This window comes from Lepidochelys kempii, chromosome 26 (assembly GCF_965140285.1).
Source record: "Lepidochelys kempii isolate rLepKem1 chromosome 26, rLepKem1.hap1, whole genome shotgun sequence".
In the NCBI taxonomy this organism is placed as follows: domain Eukaryota; kingdom Metazoa; phylum Chordata; order Testudines; family Cheloniidae; genus Lepidochelys; species Lepidochelys kempii.
This window is the reverse complement of record NC_136405.1, coordinates 15,729,121-15,745,921: the sequence shown is the minus strand read 5'-3', so window position 1 is coordinate 15,745,921 and position 16,801 is coordinate 15,729,121. Positions and strand designations below refer to the sequence as shown.

Genomic DNA, 16,801 nt, shown 5'->3' with positions numbered 1-16,801 from the left:
AACCAGGGGAGGGGAGGATTGAGACCAGAAAGCCAGGGCCGAGGAGAATCGGGACCATGGAGGCAGGACAGGGGAGGATCAGGCCTGTGGGGCTGAGGCAGGGGAGGATCAGGCCCACAGTGCCAGGGTCATAGAATCATAGACTATCAGGGTTGGAAGGGACCTCAGGAGGTCATCTAGTCCAACCCCCTGCTCAAAGCAGGGCCAACCCCCAATTTTTGCCCCGGATCCCTAAATGGCCCCCTCAAGGATTGAACTCACAACCCTGGGTTTAGCAGGTCAATTCTCAAACCACTGAGCTATCCCCCCCCCCGGGAGGATCGGGCCCACCAAGCCAGGGCAGGGGAGGATCAGGCCCATGGTGCCGGGACAAGGGAGGATCGGGCCCACAGAGCCATGCAGAGGAGGATCGGGCCCACAGAGCCGGAGGGTCGGGCCCAGCGCATACCCAAGCCTAGACACGCCCATCCCCAGCCTGGCTCAGCTCCTGACAGCCGCTGGCTGAGCTGGGCCGCCAGCCCCGTTCATGGGGGTCAGCGAGAGCCAAGTTGGGGGCCCTCCGCAGCAGCTCCTTCCCCTGTGCTGTGGGGAGGGGCAGGGGTCTGGGGCTGGGACGCGGATCTCCCAGTCTCCAGCACCCCTCCTGCCCCTGCTCCTCCCCAGGCTGGAGCGCAGCTCTCCGGCCCCGGGGGCCAAAGGTCAGTCACTCTGCACACAGGGGCCGGGGCTCCAGAGTGGGCACCGAGCCGCAGCGGCCGTCTGGGCTTGCTGCTGTCAAACCTGTCCGGCAGCCCCGTGCTGGCTCCTCCTCGTCCCAGAGCCGGGCTCAGGCTCTTCCGCTCTGCCGGCCCACGTTTCTGGAGCCGGCGGCAGGTCCCGTCGCGCTCCCCACACACCTGCGCCCTGCACCCCTGGGCCTGGGGGAGAGCAGCCCTGAGGCCCCCTGCCCTTGGAGAAGGAGCCATGAGCCTGCTGGGCCAGGGGAGGCAGAACCAAGCAGCCCCGGGCCTGTGCACCTGCACCGAGCCCTGCCACGAGATGGGTAAGGAGAGAGCTGCTTTGCCCGCGGCACGGACGGGACGGGCTGGTTGGCAGGGGTGAAAGGGATTGTGGGACAACCTCCCAGCATTCGCTGAGGGCCCTGACTCCAGTCTAGCCCCCCCACCCCCCGCCAACACCTAGTTCCTTGGAGGAAGGGTTTAGGGGGCTTTCCACAGCACCAGGCCCTGCTAGCACTCATGCCCTGACATGGCAGGGGGGGTGGGGGGGGGGGGAATGCAGGTGGGCCCCCTGTGTGCTGGGAGGAGCTGTCCTGGGGGTGGTTGGGGGGTTGGAGAGGGAGGTCCTGGTTGGCCCCCCACTCTGCTCTGAGGCCCGGACCCCGGGGCTCAGAGCTGGGAAAGACCCACTTGGCGCATCCTCCCTTTGGAGCCCGGCCGGCACATGAGGCCCCCAGCCGGGGTCCCAGACAGGCTAGAGGGTGTGAGGGGCTCGCCCAGCGCCCCTCATCGGGGTATCTGGCAACCGCTGAGAATTTAAATCTAGATAGAGCATGAAATCTCTGCCCCCTCCCCACCTGCGTGAGGCTGTGTGCTGGGTGGGTGCAGAATGCGTCTGTGGGGGTGCATGTCAGTGTGACGGGGTCTCTAGGTGAGCGTGGTTGGGGCTGCCCAGGGTCTGTCATGCCCATGCCAGCCCCATGCCCATGGGGCAAGCCTGGCCCAGGCTGTGACAAGCCTGTTCCGACTGCAGCCCAGGCCCCTGGCATCCACGGGGCAAGAGCGTTAATAGTGTGATCAGAACAACAGGGTGACACCTCCGCCCCCTGGCCCCGGGGCTGAGACGCGCCGCCCACACCTGGAGGGGGGGTCCTGCAGCAAGCTGTGAGGAGCTGGCAGGGCCAGGAAGCACTTCCCCTTGAGTTTGGCCGCGCATGGACCACAGGGGCCCGGACGCTCACAGGTGCCATAGGGAAACTGCTCTCGGTGGTAGGCTTGGGGAAGCCCCGACCAAAGTCAAGCTTTGTCATGCCGGGCACTGCCCAGCCCCCGCCCGAGATCAGGGCCCTGTCGTGCCGGGCACTGTCCAGACTCTGCCCGAGTTCAGAGCCCTGACGTGCCGGGCACCGCCCAGACATACCATGTGCAGCTCCTGCCCAAGGATCTCCCAGTCTGTACAGACCAAGCATTGTTACAAACAGGCACAGAGAGGGGGCAGGACCGGCCTGTGCTCACATGGGGTCGGTAGCAGAGCCGGGAACCCTGATGTCCCAAGCACTAAGCTGGCGCCAGTCATTGGGCCATGCTCCCTTCCTGTGGCAGCGTGGGGCCCCGTGGGTCTGGTGTTGCAAGATCCCGCCCTGCCTCAGAGCAGGGAGTGAAAGTCTGGGCTGGAGACACACGGAGCCTGTCTCAGGAGAGGCTGGGGTGAGCTAGGGACAAGTGCCCGTGTTGAGTGCTGGCACCATGCCTGGCAGTAGACCGGCCGAAGCAGCCGCAGCCCCAGCTGGGGCGTTCACCATCCATGGGCCGGAGCCTGGACCAATGCAAAACTCCCACGGATGCCAGTTGGGGTCATGGCAGAGGAAGGGGTTGGGGGACCTGGCCTGGAGCCCTGGTCCCTGCCCACGGTGCTGGCATGGCAGGCCGGGCACGCAGCTGTCTTGTGGCACAGAGGGCTGGGCGAGGGTGGTTCTGTGGGTCTCTTTATTTGTGCTGGGACTTGCTAATGCCTGGTCTGTCTGGGTCTGCAGCCGCCGAGCCTGGCCACACAGCGTCCCTGGGTGTGTTACTGTTGGCATGGATCCTCGCTGCCACCCACACCAGCCTAGTAGCTGGCTGGGGAGGCAAAGGCCAGCTGGCTTCATCCAGCCAGGTGCCCCCTGGCCCTGCTCACAGTCAGGATCTAGGCACATGTGTGGGGGGGGCAGCTTAGGGGGTATCTCACCCCCTCTGGGGCACCAGCAGGACCATAGAATCATAGACTCTCAGGGTGGGAAGGGACCTCAGGAGGTCATCTAGTCCAACCCCCTGCGCAAAGCAGGGCCAATCCCCAATTTTTGCCCCAGATCCCTAAATGGCCCCCTCAGGGATTGAACTCACAACCCTGGGTTTAGCAGGCCAATGCTCAAACCACTGAGCGATCCCTCCCCCCCCCAAGTAGCCTCATGCCAGTGCAGGGCCAGAGTAGCCGGCAGAGTCTGTCTCTAGGAGTCGGTGATGCGGCATGTGGGGTTTCCTCGGTGGCAGCTGCACGGCAGGGGATCGGTCCCCAGGCCTCTCCCTGCACGCAGCCTTCGCGTGACTGGGGGTCTGTAGCTCCCTGGTGGCGTCTGCAGGGGGGTGCAGCCAGAGACGCCGAGGAACTAGGCATGCTGGGTGGCGGGAGGGGATCCAGGCAGGGAGAGATCCCCGAACCTGAACCCTTCAAACCCCAAATGGCACCAGAATAAACCAGTGCAGAGAGAGCATGTTAGCAGGTCCTGCAGCCCTTGGGCACAGGCCACCCCCAGGAGCCAGGCTGTGTGTCCCAGTGGTTAGCTGGGAGGCTGGTGGGGCAGGTGCTTGCCCTACCTGGAGTGGAGGGAAAGGGTTGGCTGGGCTCTGCCGTAGCTTCAGCTAGCGGGAACTCGGAAGCAGGGGCGGGGCTGGAGGGAAAATTGGGGTGGCTGTGACCAAGGGGCATCATCTGCGGGAGCGTGTTTCTGTGAGCTTCCCCTGCCTCCCCAGGATTACTCCTTCTCTCAGCCCCCCACCCCATGAAGACAACTCTCCTCCCCCCCCCCCAGCCCCATGGAGTAGCAACCAAGGGAGTTGTCCAAGGTCATGCAGAAGCTCAGTGGCAGACCCAGGGACTGAATGCCTAGTCCAGGACCAGCCTTCTGCCACAGGACAGCGAGCCGGCTTTCGCAGGGCGGAGAGGTGGGTGCGCGGCTGGTGGGGACCCAGGAGAGCTGCTCTGGGGCCAGAGAAGAGTCAGGGCGGTTCCCGTCTGTGTCAGGATGACGGCACAGATGTGTCGGAGCAGGGGAATAGCGCAGGTGGGTGGGATCCAGGCACAGCTCAGCGTGTGCGTGTCCGTGTCTGTGCGTGTGTGTCCATGTGTGCCCGGCTCAGCGTGTGTGTGTCCATGTCTGTGTGTGCCCGGCTCAGCGTGTGCGTGTCCATTTCTGTGTGTGTGTGTCCGTGTGTGCCCGGCTCAGCGTGTGCATGTCCATGTCTGTACGTGTGTGTCTGTGTGTGCCCGGCTCAGCGTGTGCGTGTCCATGTCTGTGCGTGTGACTGTGTGTGCCCGGCTCAGCGTGTGCGTGTCCATGTCTGTGTGTGTGTGTCTGTGTGTGCCCGGCTCAGCGTGTGCGTGTCCATGTCTGTGCGTGTGTGTCTGTGTGTGCCCGGCTCAGCGTGTGCGTGTCCATGTCTGTGCGTGTGTGTCCGTGTGTGCCCGGCTCAGCGTGTGCGTGTCCATGTCTGTGCGTGTGTGTCCGTGTGTGCCCGGCTCAGCGTGTGTGTGTCCATGTCTGTGTGTGCCCGGCTCAGCGTGTGCGTGTCCATTTCTGTGTGTGTGTGTCCGTGTGTGCCCGGCTCAGCGTGTGCGTGTCCATGTCTGTGTGTGCCCAGCTCAGCGTGTGCGTGTCCATGTCTGTACGTGTGTGCCTGTGTGTGCCCGGCTCGGCGTGTGCGTGTCCATGTCTGTACGTGTGTGTCCGTGTGTGCCCGGCTCAGCGTGTGCGTGTCCATGTCTGTGCGTGTGTCCGTGTGTGCCCGGCTCAGCGTGTGCGTGTCCATGTCTGAGCGTGTTCAGGGGGCAGCAAATCAGAGACCTGCCTCCTTAGGCAATTTCCCCTCTTCTCCACTCTGCGGCCGTCTACCAACAGCTCGGCCAGCCTCCTGTCCCTGCTGGCGCGTGGCGGTAGCCGTGGCATCGTGGCAGCGTTGGGAGCAGGGGAGCTGTTCCCCAGGGCCTTGTTGTGTGCCCAGAGATTGCAGCCCCTGGGGAACGCTGCACCTGCCTGCGCGTTTCCTGCCACTGCGGGAGGAGCCGGCTCGCGCTGTGCAGCAAACAGGAAGCCGCTGGCTGCCCCATGGCACCGGAAGCAGGTGAAGGCCGGGCGGCTGCAGGGCTGTGCTGGGTGAGTTGCTGTGACACTTCCCAAGCTCTTCTCTCGGGGGCCCGGGTGGGATTGAACCAGCACGTTCGCTTCCTCTCCCCCATGCCTGCCGCTGGCAGCGGGCTGGGGCTGGGGCTGGCGGGACCCATGGCCGAGCTCTGGCGCAGAGGCCCTGGCGGGGGTAGGCCCCGTCTGCACGCCCTGCGTGCTGTGGCCTTGGGAGGGCTAGTGCGAGCGGCCCAGCCAAGAGAATCTCTCCACCCCAGCCACGGGCCAGGGCTGGCTCAGCAGGGGTGAGCTAGCCACAGGCAGGGGAGCCCCTCTCTGTAGCGCTCTTGGGCTGAGGTTCTAGTCCCAGCCCCCTAAGGTGTGTGTGTTGTTCTGTGTCTTCTCCCCATTCAGCTCTTTGTACTGCTCCCATGCCCGGCGGCAGGGGCTCTTTGTCTCCTTCCAGTGGCTGGCGAAAGGATAAGGATCTACTGTAAGCGCTAGCTAGTGGAGCCAGTCCTTTGGCTCCAGTGGGAGAGACTCAGGCTTTTAGTGAAGGTGGTCCCAGGTTCGTTCCCCCGCTGCTGGCCCAGGTGGGGTTGGTCACGCAGCCTCCAGGGGCCCAGCACTGTGTGCTGTCAGTGGGCTGGTGGCCCAGGCTGGCTGGCCATGGAAGCGCAAGTGGGGCGGCCTGGCCTGCTCCATGGCAGGGAGAGGCGGTGACAGCCTGGTACCGACGGGGGGAAGCAAGCCGGGTGGGCTGAAAAAGCCCTGTGGGGGTGGGAATGGCGCTTGCTCTGTAAAGCATCCCAGGCGGGCTATGGCCTAGAATTTGGCCTCTCAGCCTTGGGCTGGTGACCCCAAGCGGGGTCATGGCCACAGGCCAGGGGATCACAGCCACCCCACTCCCCCGACATCACTGAACGGTGCCGGGGATGGGAGTGGACGCCCCGGGCAGGGCAGCCTGTCTGTTTTAGCACCGAGGGGAGGGAAGTTGTGGACACACTACCAAGCAGCTGGGCCTGGAGGGAAAATGTTGGGGGCTAGTGTGGGCCAGGCTGCCCCCGAGGCTTCCTCTGGCTTCCCTCTGAGTTTCTCTCCCTGGACCCAGCAGCGTCTCCATCACCATCCCTGGGGAGGCCTGGGAGCGGGAGCAGTTTGAGAGCTGCTTGTGGGCAGGGCAGGGCCCAGGAGCCCCAATGGGTGCAGGCCCGTACCCCAACGAGAGCGTGAGGGGGTGTCACAGCACGCTGGAGGGGGGCAAAGAAGCCAAGCAGGAGGGATGGGGGCAAAGCACAAGTGCTTGTGTGGTGAGACCCGGCTGCATCCCCAGGGCACAGCACAGCGGCAGGGAACTGTCATCAGTCCCTCTGTCGGGAGACACTGTGCCCTCACCCTTCCCGTGGGGGGCCTCTGCCCACAGGAGCTGTCAGCTCTGCCAGGGATCAGTCCCCCAGGAGATTTCAGCCTGGAAATCAGCACGTCCACAGTGGAGACCCTCACCCCCACACTCATCCCTCCGAAGCACTAGGGCTGGGGGAGCCCCTGGGTGCTCAGGAGGGTAGCACAGTGCCGCTGCTCCTCTCCTTCCTGTGGGGGCAGGTGGGGGATGCTCATGCTGCCCCCCCCATGGGAGGGTTTGGGGTTTGAGCCCAGGTGGCGGGTGGCTGGGCAACACCCTTGTGGATGGACACCGACAGACCCCGGGTTGGCATCGGTCACAAATGTGTCATGGGATCCCAGTGCGATGCTGTGGCCAAAGGGCTGATGCGGGGTATAAAGGGGCATCTCGAGTAGGAGCAGAGAGGTGATTTGCCCTCTGGATTTGGCACGGCTGCAGTCCTGGTGCCTGGGAGGGGTCAGAGAAGAGCCATGGGAAGGATTAAAAGGTTGGAAAATCTGCCTTGTAGTGATAGGCTCTGAGGGCCTGTCTGCACAGCAAAGGGAAACCAGCAGACTCGGGCTCATGGGGCTGTTTCATCGCTGTGTACACTTCGGGGTCGGGCTTGTGCCCAAGCTCTGGGAACCTCCCATCTTGCAGGTCCTAGAGCCTGGATGTCTACACAGACCTACAGCCCGAGCCCCATGAGCCTGAGCCGGCTGGTACAGGCCAGCCATGGGTGTCTAGGTGCTGTGTAGACAGACCCGAAGAGCTCAATCTCTTTAGCCTAGCACAGAGAGGGAGAAGCAGTGTCTACAGGTGGGGAACAGAAAGTAAGTTAAGAGGGAAGGTACTGTACATCTGGTGTCGGGCTTGGGTTACGGGGAATTGCAAACATCGGTTGCAAGGTTCACGAGGTACATACATATCACATAACCAGCACAGATCCAAATTGAGGTGTGGGAGTTTTTAAAGCGTCAGTGGATAGGTGGGCTCGGGTACGCCACCCATGGAATGTATTAAGAGTCCAAGTCAGTAGCGGTGTAGAGAATAAGTGCACGGGTGGGGTGCGTCCCTCCCTTCATCAGGGAAGGAAGTGGGTTATTTCCCTGGTCTGTGTTCTCGGTTACTCCACCGGGTACTGTCTAATAAAGGGCTGTTCAGTCTAGCAGGCCACCCTCCAAAGGCTGGAAGTCAAAGCTAGACAAATTCCGACTGGGAACGAGGCGTAAATGTTTAACAGGGAGGGGAATTACCATGGGAGCAATTTCCCAAGGGTCAGAGCGGAGTCTCCCTCACTGACCATTTCAAACCAGGCTGGGATGTTTTCTTGCGGATCTGCTGGAGTTCGAACAGGGATGAAGTCCAGGCCGTGGGAGGGGTGGTGTGAGGGGCTGATTCGGCCCTGAGAATTGATGCTGGCAGCTGGTACCGCTCTGGGCTTCACGCATCACCAGCACTGGAGGTTTGAGGCCTGGGGGCAGGGCTGGCAGCGGGCACCTTCCCCAGGTGAGCCAGGCACGGACAGGGAGCGGCACTGGTGCGAGAGCAGGGCCGAGCCCGGCAGGACACCCTGCCCTGCAGAAGGGAGGCATCGCACTCGGTGCTTGCCCAGCCCACAGTAACGCAGCCGCGGGCTGCTGCTCGGTGCCAGGGCAGCTCGTGAGCCAGCGGCTGAGTCCCGCGATCGGTCCCCGCCCGGGGTGGCACCACGGGCCACGCTTGGGGAGCCCAGCCGGGCGCACGTGCCCATCCCGTCCCGGGCGTGCAGGGGACCGGCCGGCTTCCCCCGCCTGGGAGCCGATCTCGCGGTAAAAATAGCGCCCTCGCAAGGCCCGGCGGCGGCCTGGGCGGACGTCGGGCCCGGCGCAGGGCGGGCTTTGCTGCTGCTCTTTCATTGCCGGGAGTTGTCCCCCTCCGAGCCAGGTGGGGCGCGGGATTGCAGGGCGAGCTGGGGCCGGAGCTGCGGGGAGACCCTGCCTGGGGGCGCCCGGAGAGAATGGAACCAGCTCGCCCCAGGCAGCCGCCGCGGTGCACTGGCGGTTCCGGGGGCTGGAGCCGTTTTCCCGCAGCTTCGCATGGCCAGTGGCCCCCCCCTCCCCGGGGCCCCTCTGTGAGCGGCCCAGGTGCCAAACGCCCCGCGCGTGGCGCTCAGCTGGGCAGGGACCCGCGCCCCGGGGTCTGTACAGCGCCTGACCGCGGCGGGGCCCCGGCCGCCCCGCCCCGCCCCGCCCCATTGTGCCGCGGCGGAGCCCGAAATCCCCTCGCGCGCCCGGTGCTTGGGAGAAGGGACACGCCGGCGCGCGGGGCATGAGCCCCGCCGCAAACCCTGCCTGGATTTCTTTTTCATGGTGCAATTTTTTGGAGGGGGGGGGGGGTCTGAGCCATGGGGCTTGGCCAAACAGCAGGCCCCGCTTCCACCCTGGGACACGCCCCTGGGGCGGGGGCCAGCGCCAGCCCTGGGAGAGGGACCCCCCCCCCGCCTCGGCGCCTCTCAGCGCCCCGCTGCTGCGGGGCTGCAACCAAACGCGCCGGAAACTGCCGAGAGGAGTGTGTCAGCGAGTGGGGGAGGGAAGTGAAGCAGAACTCCCCAGCCCCGTGCCCCCCCCCCGGCCCTGCCCCAGGGCTGCGGGCTTGGCTGTGGCAGAAGGGGGGGGTCATGCCCCCCCATCTGTGCAGCTGTTTGCATGCCCTTAGCTTAGCCAGCAGTGGGAGGCCAGGAGGGCCTGGGCCTGGCTGCGGGGGGGGGCACGTTTCTAAACCCTGTGGGCAGGAAGTGTGCAGGCAAGTGACAGCAGCAGAGCGAATGCGGGGGGGGCGGGAGGAGAGAGTCCCAGCCGTCCGGACCAGCAAGGATGGCCGGGTGTCCCCAGGCTCCCCCCCTCGGGCAGGGGCTGGCCCGCTCCCCCGGCGCAGAGAGGAGCCCCGGGTAGGTGCCTCTGGCGGGGGCTGCGGGGCCGGGAGCCAGTGGGAGTGGGCTGGGGAAGGCGCCGGGCCGCTTGGCTTGGAGGGGAAAGTCCTGGCAGGAGCGTGGGGGGAGCTTGGAGCGAGTTGTGGGGACCCCAGAAGGGGGTGGGATCCAGGGGGCGGCACACGCACCCCGGCGCTGCTTGCCCCCCCTCCCCGGAGCTTACGGCTGTGACACGACTCAGGAAGGACGGGAGGAGGCTGGGGGAGCCGTGTCCCTGTCTATGAATGGGGCGTCTGTTCCTCTGCTGGCCCTGCCCAGCCGGGCGTGGGGCCGGACAAGACTCACACGGGGCAAAGAGAGGGACAGACAGACAGACAGCCCGCCCCCCGACATACCCAGGCCCAGGGCTGGCTGGGGCTGTCACAGTCCGGCTGGCAGTGAGCTGCCCACCTGGGGAACCAGCCGCACACTAGCTCAGCTAACAAAGCGGGGGGTGGCTTGGGTTAGCCACTCAAGGTCCAGCCCGCCTGCCCCCCGGATCTGTGCTCGGGTGGCTAGCCCCTGCCATCACCCCTGCCGCAACGGCCATGCTGCCCAAGCCAGCGCCCCTGCAGACACACAGATCCAGCCATGCAAACCGAGATCCAGACACACAGACCCCTCTGCAGACAGACACGCAGACAGACACACACATGCCCCTTCCTCAGACAGACACACACACGCAGACAAACGCCCCCCTCTGCAGACAGACACACACACGCACAGACAGACGCCCCCCTCCGCAGACAGACACAAAGACACTTACACACATGCCCCTTCCTCAGACAGACACACACACGCAGACAGACGCCGCCCTCCGCAGACAGACAGACACACAGGCAGACAGACGCCCCCCTCTGCAGACAGACAGACACACGCGCAGACAGACGCCCCCCTCCGCAGACAGACAGACACATGCACAGACAGACGCCCCCCCGCAGACAGACAGACGCACACAGGCACCTCCACAGACAGACACACACACAGACACCCCCCTCTGCAGACAGACAGACGCACACAGGCACCTCCGCAGACAGACAGACAGACGCACACAGACACCCATGGGCACCTCCGCAGACAGACATGGACACACACAGCAAGGCTGGGCACTCATGACACCCATGGATATTAGCAAGAGCCAGCGCCCTGGAAATCGGGCTCAGGGGCACCTGGACGACAGTCCCCAGAAGCAGACAGACAGACAGATACAGAGAGGGGATGCCAGACATTTTTGGTCTGGCTGCTCAGGGGGGTTGGTTCGCTCCCACCAGTGACAGTGAACTCTTTCCACCCAGCCTCACCCCTTCACACTCAATGCGCGCATTGTGCTGGTGGGGAACCTGAGGCACAGAGAGTGACAAGGACTGCACTGAGGTGACAAAGGGAGTCAGTGATAGACCCAGGAAAGTAACCCAGGAATCCTGACTCCCCAATCAGTACTCTAGTTATTGGACCACGCTGCCTCTTATCAAACCATCGAGCCCATACTGACCACTTCTGGGAGATCGATTTACCTATCTATCTATTCATCCCCATCCACCCCCTCTAGCTATCCCCATATGCCCTCAGCCTTGCCGAATCCATGACGTTCCCCTTCCAGAGCCGGGGTGGGGGGCAGCAGCCCCAAGTGAGGTGCCAGCATCCAGAGGTGACTCTCTCCCTGTGCTGCTCTGTCTCATTAGCTGTGCAGCTAGGCCTGCCCAACCCGCGCTAGTTTCACAAACGCTGCTATTCTGATGTACTCCCGTGACTCCAGGAGCTGGGGCTTTATGGAGCAGTGAGCCTGCAGGAGAACGGGCTCTTTGCCAGCACCCAGCCTTTTCGCAGGAATGTAACGGGTTTGATTAAACTTTGGTCATGCCATTTCTCAGACCCAGGATGGAATTTCTGGTCAGGCCACAGCAGTGAGCGAGCCCCAGAAGAGCCAGCAGCCCAGTGCTCGTGGCACTCACCAGGCAGGTCAGAGACACGGGGTGGGTGCCTGAAGCCCGGGGCTGTAGAGTCTCTCTTTGGCCCAGTGAGTATTTGTTATGGAACTTCAGTGATGGACAGATTCTGGACCCTGGTGCTTAGGATGCTCAGGTGGGAGATGCGGGTTCAGCTGTCCGTTCCCCGTGAGCAGGGGTTTGAACCCAGCTTTCCCACCCCGCAGGGGAGGGCCCCCTAACCATGCTAGTTTTCTGGGAAAGGTCTCATGTTCATCCAGAATGGGAGAAATATATACAGTCTGGACATTTTTCATGGGACTGGAAAAACCATTCCCCCCGCCCCCCGGCTCTAGAGACACCCTGAAAATCACAAGCCTGGCTTGAGCAGCACTGCAACCTTGGCTAGGGGCTCCAAGCGCTCTCTCTTTGTACAGCACCCGGCACACCGGGGCCATGTGCCACGAGGGGGCTCTGGGTGCTACCCTAATACAGATGACGAGTACACAAGTGCTAATAACAGAATTTCTTCGGGGTAGTGATTTTTAATGAGCAACATATAGATTAGCAAGCCTGATCAGTCAGTTATGGGGATCTTTTCCATGTGACTGCGTCAGTCCTATATGTCTCTGGTCAGTTGCGTAAGCTGTGACTTCACATGCATCAAGCAGACACCGGAAATACTGTGGCTGAGTGTAACACTCTTCTGGCTCGGGCTTTGCAATTGTGGTCACTCTCCCAGCATCTGAGTGTGTGCGTGCGGGCCCCTCTGTGGTCTAGTCTCTAGCTAGCTCTCAGTGATACGGAGCGAGCAGAAATGGAGCCCCCGGATGCTAGGTCAGAGGCATCTGTGTGTCCGCAGGTTGTCGTGTATGGCCAGCTTCAGGGATGGGAGAACTCTGTGGACTTCAGGGACTCAGGCCTGCAGGTGCGATGCAGGGGCCAAAAGGGCAAATGTGATCCCGGGATGTGTAGAGGAATCTTAGGTAGGAGCAGAGCACTTATTTTCCTTCTGTATTTCACCCTCATGTGACTGCTGCTGGGATCCTGTGTCCAGTTCTGGTGTCCCCAATTCAGGAAGGATGTTGATAAATTGGAGAGGGGTCAGAGAAGAGCCATGAGAATGATTAAAGGATTAGAAAACCTGCCTGAGCGGGAGAGATCCAAGGAGCTCCATCCATTTAGCTTAACAAAGAAAGTTAAGGGGACTTGATCACTGTCTATCAGGAAACAAATATTTAATACTGGGCTCTTCAGTCTAGCAGAGGAAGATGTAACATGATGCAAGGGTTGGAAGTTGAAGCTAGACAAATACAGACTGGAAATAAGGTGTAAATTTTTAATGGTGAGAGTAATTAACCATGGGAACACTTTACCCAGGGTCATGGTGGATTCTCCATCACTGACAATTTTTAAATCAAGATTGGCGGGACTCAAGTCATGCTAAGTAGCATCTAGGCTTTGTGCAGTCCTGCACCAGGGTGATCTCCATCCTTGGCCCAGATGCCAGGCATTTCCCCTCCAAGTTACTGCACATTTGTATGTAGCTTCTACACTCTTAGGGGCGATCCTTTCTCCCTGTGTGGTACAGCACCAAGCACACTGTGCATGCCAGAAGCATGACAGATAACACTCCTCGTCTGAGCACTTCAATGCAGGCCGTTGTCATTATCCCCCTTTTACAGATGGGGAAACTGAGGCACAGAGCAGGGCCATGGTCACCCAGAGAGTCAGTTGCAGAGCTGGGATTAGAACTCAAGTCTTCCAAGTGTGTGCCCCACTCACTAGCCTACACTCTGAGTGCCGCCAATTCCTAGCTCTTTTCCTCATTGGATTCCAAAGAGCTCAGTATCAATGTCCAAATGGGGAAACTGAGGCGTGAGGTGGGGCTGTGACCTATCCAAGGTCACCCAGGCCAGTGGCTCAGCTAGGAATTGAACCGCTTCCTTTAAAAATGAATTTCCCACGCAGCCCTTGACATCAGCAGACACTGCTAACCAAACAGAAAAAACCCCTCTGTTCTGCCCCCGTTTGTCTGCTGTGCCCCCATGTGTCTGGGTGCCTGGTGTGATAAATAAATTGTCACCACCGTTTGTACTGTACAAACCCTGTGACCTCCAGATGGATTTCCCTACTTTCGGTATTGCTTGTAATTCCTGATCCAGGTTGCAGCGTCTCTCGCCCCCAGTGGCTTGCGTTGCCCTTTCCTGGGGTTGTCTAACGTGCCCATTTCCAGCCCATTTCGTTGAACGTTAACTTGTGGTTTTGTTTGCTTGCCCTCCTCTGCTCCAGGGTAGACCCGAGTGCCATGGGGAGCCTCTCTAGAGAGCCGGCTGCTCACTGCTTAGCAAACAAGATGGGAGAAGAGCCCACCTTGGCTTAACTGAACCTTTCAAAGCAAAGGCAGGCGTATCGGGAACCCCAGTGTGTGGTTCCTGGTGGATGGTGACATGGATGCGGCCGGCCCTTCCAGCCACACGGAGCCCGTGGACCTCCTGGCTCCTTATGCCGCAGAAGCTCCAGACTGTAGGCCTGGAGAAAGCCTCTTTAGGATTCAAGATGCAATTGTGTTCTCTGATAATTACACAGACCCGGGCAGTGCCTTATACGCCCAGTTCCCTGAGGGCCCGGAGGGCCACAGTGCTGGCAGCTCCTCCTTGGAAGTCGTTGCCGGGGCCTGCGAGACATCTCTGGAAGAATTTGCTGGCCTTGGAGGTGGAGGGACGCCGGGCGCCGTGGGGAATGCACTTGGTTCGGAGATGCCCGCTGTGGAATCTCCGCCCCCTCCAGCAGAGAACCTGAATGCCCAGGACGAGGAGAAGAATGACGCTGCCCAAGCACTGTTCTGGGCTGGGATCCTCCAAGCTCAGCTGTGTGTGCTGGACCTGCAAGGGGAGCTGGAGAAGCAAGAAGAGCCTGTCGCTGAGCTAAGCAGCTGGTCCCAGGGCCCCGAGAATGCACAGAGTTGCTCCCCAACTGCACAGGGCTTGCCCATCTCCTGGGAGCCGCTGGACGAAAGAGCCACCGCGGCCAGTGACAGCGATGATGGGCAAGAGGCTGGCCCGGGGAGGCAGGAGGAGGAGAGCTTGTCATCCGAGGAGGAGGAGGAGGAAGAACAGTGCCTCTTCTACAACAACCCACTCTTCCAGGAGAACCCGTGCCCCACAGGGCCCAGCCCCTCTGACGGCCCTGCCTTGTGGAGCACTGCCGAGGGGTATCACGCTGGTTCCAGCGATGAGACCCACAGGGCTCCGCAGGATGAGCCGGTGTCGGGCAGCCAGCGGGAGGAAGTGCTCTGGTGCCCATTGGCCGAGGCGGATGAACCAGGAGCTGAGGATGAGGTGCCGTGCGATGTCCCCGCCTACACGATACACTGCAGCACCTGGGCCCCCTTGGTGATCACGGAACGGGACATCGACGGGTCCTGCTCGATGGCCGAGGACCTGGAGGTAAGCAGCGAGCGGCCCATTCGCCTTTTGTCAACCTCCTTCTGGAGGCCAGCCTGGGGGGGACCGTCTCTGGTGGCCAGGCTGGAGGGAGCGGCTTAGCGGAAGGATGGCCCATGTCTCCCCCTTTACCCCGCCCGCTCAGGCCAAACTGAGTGATCGCAGTTTGGAGAAAGCCCCCTTGGCCTGCCCGGCCACTCCCGGCACTGCGGAGCTATGAGATGGGGGGCACGAAGGGGCACTGGCTGTGCCCGCCTGGGTCCGTACTGAGCTGCAGTATTGACCCCCACCAGCCCATCCCATCCGACCTGCTGCATAACCCTGGCCGGGGAACGTTGCCAGAGGGAATTATTCTTCCCTGCTCTGCATAAGCCTCGCAAACCAGGCTGCCGGGGTCTGGTGGGAGGTGAATTACCTCCAGCAGTGGGAAAAGCCCTCCCCTTGGCATAGGCAGCATGCTGCATCTTGGGTGTAGACAGCTTCAGTAATTTGGAGGCGTGGCCCGTGGGAACTACATGTCCCAACATGCAGTGCTCCAGGGCACCCTGGACAGGGGCCAGCGCAGTCAAAGCATGTTCTGGGGCCAGCTCCAGGGCCTGGCCCCTGGGATAGGAGCAGCCACTTTGCACATGGATTCGCTCGTGCATCTTCCACGATTGTGTTCACAGACCAGACCATGGCATTGCCCTCACACTCGTGCTCATGAGGGGTGTGAACGGCAGCATCCATGCAGACACTGCAGTGCTGCTGTGGGGTGTGGATGCCTTGGGGGTTGCATCCCCTCTCGCTTGCACTGGTGTCACTCCCTTGCTTTCTGTGGAGTGACTCCTGATTGACATTGGTGGAAGAGAGAGGACAGGCTCTGGGGAATGGGGATATACACTGGGTGTAAAACTACACTGTGGGTCCAAACTCCCTCGGGTGCACACAGGCTCACCAGCATGCAAGGGAGGCAGGCTGGAGTAATGTCCCTGCTGAGAAGGTGGAAAGTAGCGTGGCCTAGCGGACAAAGTACTACACTGGGACTTGGGAGCCCCAGCTCTGCTGCTGCATAACTTTTATGGCCCCTCGCTGTGCCTCAGTTCCCCACTTGTGAAGTGAAGCTGATGCCGCTGACCTCCTTGGAGATCAACTGCTGGGAGAAGCTAGATGAGAGCTCGGTATGAGTAACGTGGAGGGCAGACCACTTCAGCCCACACCCCCTTACCTCCCTTCCTGTCAGTGGCTTTCTTTGCCACATTACAGGGGCATTCTGGGGCCATGTACAGGTAAATGGTGAATAGAGAAGGTGCCAGCAGGGGGTGCTCTGGAGCAGGCACCTTCCTGCTGGGTTCTGCAGGACCAATCAAACGGGCTGCTGTGCTGCTGCCCCCCAGCTCCTGCCGGGGCCGGGGACCTGGGCTCTGCTCGGCCACATGCGGGGCGGGGGGTAGGGTGAAGGCTGCTGTCACCCCTCCCCACTTCTCTTCTGCAGACTAGACAAGCCCAGGTCCCTCCACCTCTCCTCGCCAGCCGTGTGCCCCAGCCCCTGATCATTTCCATTGCCCTCCGCTGGACTCTCTCCAATTTGTCCATGTCCCTTCTGTAGCAGGGGGCTCAAAGCTGGACGCCGCACTCCAGATGAGGCCTCGCCAGGGCCGAATAGAGGGGAACGATCCCGTCCCTCGATCTGCTGGCAATGCCCCCACGAATGCAGCCCAATGTGCTGGTGGCCTTCTCGGCAGCAAGGGCCCACTGCTGACTCATATCCAGCTTCTCGGTGACTGTAACCCCCAGGTTCTGGGGCCATGCAGGGACCTGCCCAGCCCCTGGGGTCGGTTAAAGAAACCTCCAGGCTGCTCCAACTCATGATCTGTTTTTCATAGCATCCAATGAGCCCTCGGGGTAGAGAACAGCCTCAGTGCAGTGTGCCCCCCTTCCCCCCCAATCTGCCCCCCTAGGGATCCTGGGGGCTCAAGAACAGATACAGTGCAGGTGCCTCGGCCATATCCCCAATCCACCCCC

At 61.7% G+C, this 16,801-nt stretch overlaps 1 protein-coding gene across 6 annotated transcripts in view; it reads left to right on the top strand.

The window, feature by feature from the left end:
* The first annotated feature begins 484 nt into the window (after positions 1-484).
* PSD4 (pleckstrin and Sec7 domain containing 4) overlaps positions 485-16,801 on the top strand; it is a 39,053-nt gene continuing 22,736 nt past the window's right edge. Inside the window, exons 1-2 of one of the 6 annotated variants that reach the window (XM_073325345.2) lie at positions 485-1,042; positions 13,644-14,800. In XM_073325345.2, the coding sequence (XP_073181446.2) occupies positions 13,802-14,800 (999 nt within the window). In that variant the 5' untranslated portion in view covers positions 485-1,042; positions 13,644-13,801. Of the gene's footprint in view, positions 1,043-4,852; positions 5,129-5,540; positions 7,986-8,192; positions 8,403-8,424; positions 9,406-9,429; positions 11,444-13,643; positions 14,801-16,801 lie in introns of those variants that run through there. The other 5 variants (XM_073325342.2, XM_073325346.2, XM_073325347.2 and 2 more) reach the window with 5 other exon arrangements.